The 4376-nt window shown below is 26.9% G+C and overlaps 1 protein-coding gene across 1 annotated transcript; it reads right to left on the bottom strand.

Annotated features, from left to right (window-relative positions):
• Window positions 1-1553: 1553 nt before the first annotated feature.
• On the bottom strand, window positions 1554-2829 carry LOC136089305 (putative nuclease HARBI1). The gene has a single exon (XM_065815246.1). The coding sequence runs from the start codon at window positions 2785-2787 to the stop codon at window positions 1588-1590; it is 1200 nt and encodes a 399-aa protein (XP_065671318.1). The 5' UTR covers window positions 2788-2829; the 3' UTR covers window positions 1554-1587.
• Between the last annotated feature and the right edge of the window lie 1547 nt (window positions 2830-4376).

Here is a 4376-nt window from a genome sequence, read left to right as displayed (position 1 = left end):
AATATAATTGCAGTTTATGTAATTAAGAATGTCTCATGCATTTGAAAACATTTATATTAATATGCTAGCTCTGTTTAATAACAACTTATACCCCGTTCATACTGACGATAAAACACGTTTTAATTGTCGTATTTTAAACGCGTTTTACATTTTACTATTCTCATCAAATTTAAAATTGGTTTTAATTAAAATACGCAACGTTAAAAGTTGTTTTAATAAAACAACGTCGCGAGGTTGTTTTAATTGCGTTTTATTACCCTGAACTGTTTTTAAATGGCGGAGGAAAAAGCTGTTGCTGAAGAAAAAGTTAAATCTAGAAAGAGAGCTAGACATTGGGATGATGAGGAAACAAAAATACTAATTAGTAAATGGTCAGAAGATAATATCCAAGAAAAGTTGAAGTCATGCACAAGATTTTGTTTTGTTTTTTTCAGTTAAGTTGGATCAAATTGAAATAACTTGTTAAATAAAATCAAACCACTCGTTACTAAATAGTTTAAATAAATCACAAATAGACAAGAAGTGATTACGAATTACATTAATATTGAATAAACAAGGAAATGAATGTTTATAAATTGTACTTTTTACAACAAGATATTTATTTCTCTTTGATAGTTAGCACAATATATATATATATATATATATATATATATATATATATATATATATATATATATATATATATATATATATATATATAACTTCATATTTTTTGGATTTTAGAAAAGGAAAAATTTGGGAGGAAATTTTGCTATTCTTGCAAGCTTCTGGATATGAAGACAGAGATAAAGAGATGTGTAAAACAAGAATTCACACATTGACAAGTGCATATCGCAATTATATTGATAATAAACGAAATACAAGTGGGACTGGTCCTTCCAAAAAACCATCCTGCTTTGATGAAATTGATAAGGTTCTTAGTGACAAACCAACCACATTACCAACTTTTTTGAAAAGTTCCTCAGGCATGAATGTTATTATTGAAAAAACTGCAGAAGTGAATAATTTTAATAATTGTGTTAATGAGTTAGTAAACTGTGAACATATAGACATTGAAACTACTCCGTCAAGTTCTAAATCTGAAGAGTTGGTAAAAAAAGATAATAGTTTTTACTTTAAAAAATCCAAAAAGAAAAAATCAAGAAGTGAGGTAATGTTTGAACAATTAAATGCCACTGTTAATAAATTTATGACCTCTCAGGCTGATATTGATCATAAAATTTTAGAAAGTATTTTAGAAAACCACAAACAAGAAGAATCATGTGTTATATTAAAAGTTCGTCAAGTTGAAGATTTATATTTTATTGAAATAGAACTTTCATTGGCAGATTTGACACTAGAAAAACTTACTTGCACAATAAAAGAGGAATTTTCAGTTCAAGATAATGCATCTTTATTGATTACCAAGTTACCAAATGTACTTATCCGAAATGATAAGGATGTTAAACGTCTTAAAAGTGGGACTGAGATAGAGTTTTTAATTATGATTAAAAAAATGTGAAGCAATTTCTTTGTTTTGTTATTTTTTTCTCAAAATAAAAATAAACCATGCCTTTTACAACATTGTTTGAAAAAAATCATTTACAACTAAACAGTTGTAAAATAATGTTTTTTTATGGAATTTCTAATAAACTCAGCTTTATTGTCAAGTTCAATGCAACTGTGGTTTAATATAGGGTTTACTAAGTCAATTTCTGTTTGTTCAATCCATTCATTTAAATACTTTTGCTTTGTCAAAGTACAGAAGTTATGTAGTATACAACATGTTGTAACAATATTGACTGTGTGTTCAACTGTTGTATCTAATCTCTTTAAAAGACATTGAAATCGACCTTTTAATCTTCCAAATCCATTCTCCACCACCACACGACATTTACTAAGAGAAACGTTAAACTTTGCTTCTTCTATACTAAGATTTCCACGATCTGAGTAAGGTTTCATAAGCCAATTTTTAAGGGGATATGCTGAATCACCAAGGATAAGAGGACCAATTTCAATATTATCAATTATTTTAGATAAGTTTGTAGGTAAAAAGGTTCTAGCCAGACACTCTTTATATAAGGGAGAATTTTTAAAAACCCTTGAATCGTGTGATTTGCCAGTCCACCCTACAAAAATATCTTTAAATAAATACTTGCTGTCTACCAATCCCTGTAAAATAATGGAGTGATATTCTTTTCTGTTTATATAGTCCTCTGAATTTTTATGAGGAGCCTTTATTCTTATGTGACATCCATCAACTGCTCCAACTACTTGTGGAAAACCATATAATTTTTCAAAACTTACTATAATCTCCATTGTTTCTTCCCTTGAGGGTAAGGAAATGTATTTCTTCATTAAGTTATCAACAAAATGTTTACAAATTCTGTGAACTATTGTACAAACAGTTGATTTTCCTAAGCCAAATAAATTGGCTATTGTTCGGTAATCTGCAGATCCACTTAAAAAGTAAAGTGTCACAGCTAACTTCATTTCTAAAGGCAAAGATTTACGAAAGTTAGTGCCTTGTATAGGCATAAAAGGTGAAACTTCCTTGCACAGATAATTAAAGGCTGCTTTAGACATTCTTATGTTTTTTATCCAATCATCTTCGTTCCAACAGTTTACCATTGTTTCGTACCAAAAGCTTTGACTGCGAGGTTTAGTCCAAATTTTTCTGTAAACCGCAAAATTATAAGCAGTAATACAGTTTATCAGTATGTGCTGCAATTGCAGTCTTCTTTTTTTCCTTGATATGTACAATAATACTCGTAACTTCGAGATCAAGTTTTTCTTTGAGAGCGCCATTTTCGAACGTTAATATAAATACTAAAGAACGTTCAATCTGAACGCAAGAAGACTGAAAACATGTTTATTATAAAACTATGTTTACATTAAAACATGTTTATTTAAAACAGAATTTAGTGTGAACTGGGTATTATTTGTAAATAAAACTTAAACGTCAAAAATAATATTTTTTTAAAAATACAATATCTATACTAAAATAAATATTGTAAAGTAAAAAGAATTTTCTACGGGTTGTAGGTTATTTATAGATTATTTATAGATTGAAGCAGAGATTGTTGGCAACCATTACACCCTTCATTTAGATATCGCTTACCTTTTAAAGATTTAAACTTCTCTTTTTTGACGGAAGTTGAATCGTTTTTAGTCTCACAATTTTGTTTTGATATTTTTTGGTATTTGAATTTATTTTACAAATAGGGTTCTAGAATAATCATATGAGTTAAAAACCTTTTGCTATGTAGTCGTAAAGGAGTTACTCAAGACTGATTGAATATATAGAATATTTTTTAACAAAATAGTAAAACATATTAACTACTATACTTTACATAATAAAGTTTTTTATTTAACTGGATTGATGAGACAGTTATCATTTCGAAGTATAATCGTATAAAAAAGTATTTCCAGGTGACGTAAATGTTTCCTTTCGTTTGGTTATTGTCATTTGTAACAATCACAAGCGCGAATATTTTGGCTTTTAAACAATAAGTTAACCATTTATTAAAAATCAATCGTATATAGTATATGTAATAATAATACAAGTTTCTAAAGTTGCTCTTGGTCTAAAAACTGTTTTAGATTTCATGACTTTAATAAATGCTATGAAAAATCACTAAGGGAGAGTGCCAACAGTTTTTTCAAATTTTCGATGTAATTATTTTCAATTAAGGAGTTCAATACTTAAGCAATTCTTTTATTAGGTAACTCTAACTCCTAATATTTGATAAAAAAATGCACGATAAAAATCGCTCGGTGTTTAAGTGATGTAAGGTAAGTTAAATACATAGTATCAGAAAAACAATTGTTTTTTCCTTTGTTAGTCACATCTGTTAAACTTTTATATATTTTTTTTAAATTGGTATAAAATTTTCAAGTTGGTATAAAATTGATTTGCTGAAATCTGATCTAAAAGTTGATGGATTTGTTTACATTGTTTTTTGTGTAAAGTAAGTTAAGTGGCATTTTCAGTTATAAGTTCGCCTCTTTTGGCCAGACTCAAGACTTTTCAGCTTATTTTGTTCTTTAAACTAACAGCTTTCATAAAAAGTTGTTAAAAATTTAATTTACAGATTAAATAGGCAAATATTTTACAAAGTTGTTACGCGTCTAATGTAAGTTAAAAATGGAACTGCCAATATATAAACATATACATATATAAATATATATATATACATATATATACATATATATATATATATATATATATATATATATATATATATATATATATATATATATATATATATATATATATATATATATATATATATATATATATATATATATATATTCATTATTGTTATTATTATCATTCTGATTTACACAAAAGGCAGCCATTTAAAAAAAAAAAAAAAAAACGATTTCTACTGGTA

The sequence above is a fragment of the Hydra vulgaris genome, chromosome 13 (assembly GCF_038396675.1).
Source record: "Hydra vulgaris chromosome 13, alternate assembly HydraT2T_AEP".
In the NCBI taxonomy this organism is placed as follows: domain Eukaryota; kingdom Metazoa; phylum Cnidaria; class Hydrozoa; order Anthoathecata; family Hydridae; genus Hydra; species Hydra vulgaris.
Note: the sequence above shows the minus strand (reverse complement) of the source record. Positions and strands in the feature narration are given on the sequence as shown.

Bases quoted from the DNA above. Each gene is read 5' to 3' on its own strand.
- LOC136089305 (XM_065815246.1), bottom strand. From the start codon at position 2,787: ATGGCGCTCTCAAAGAAAAACTTGATCTCGAAGTTACGAGTATTATTG.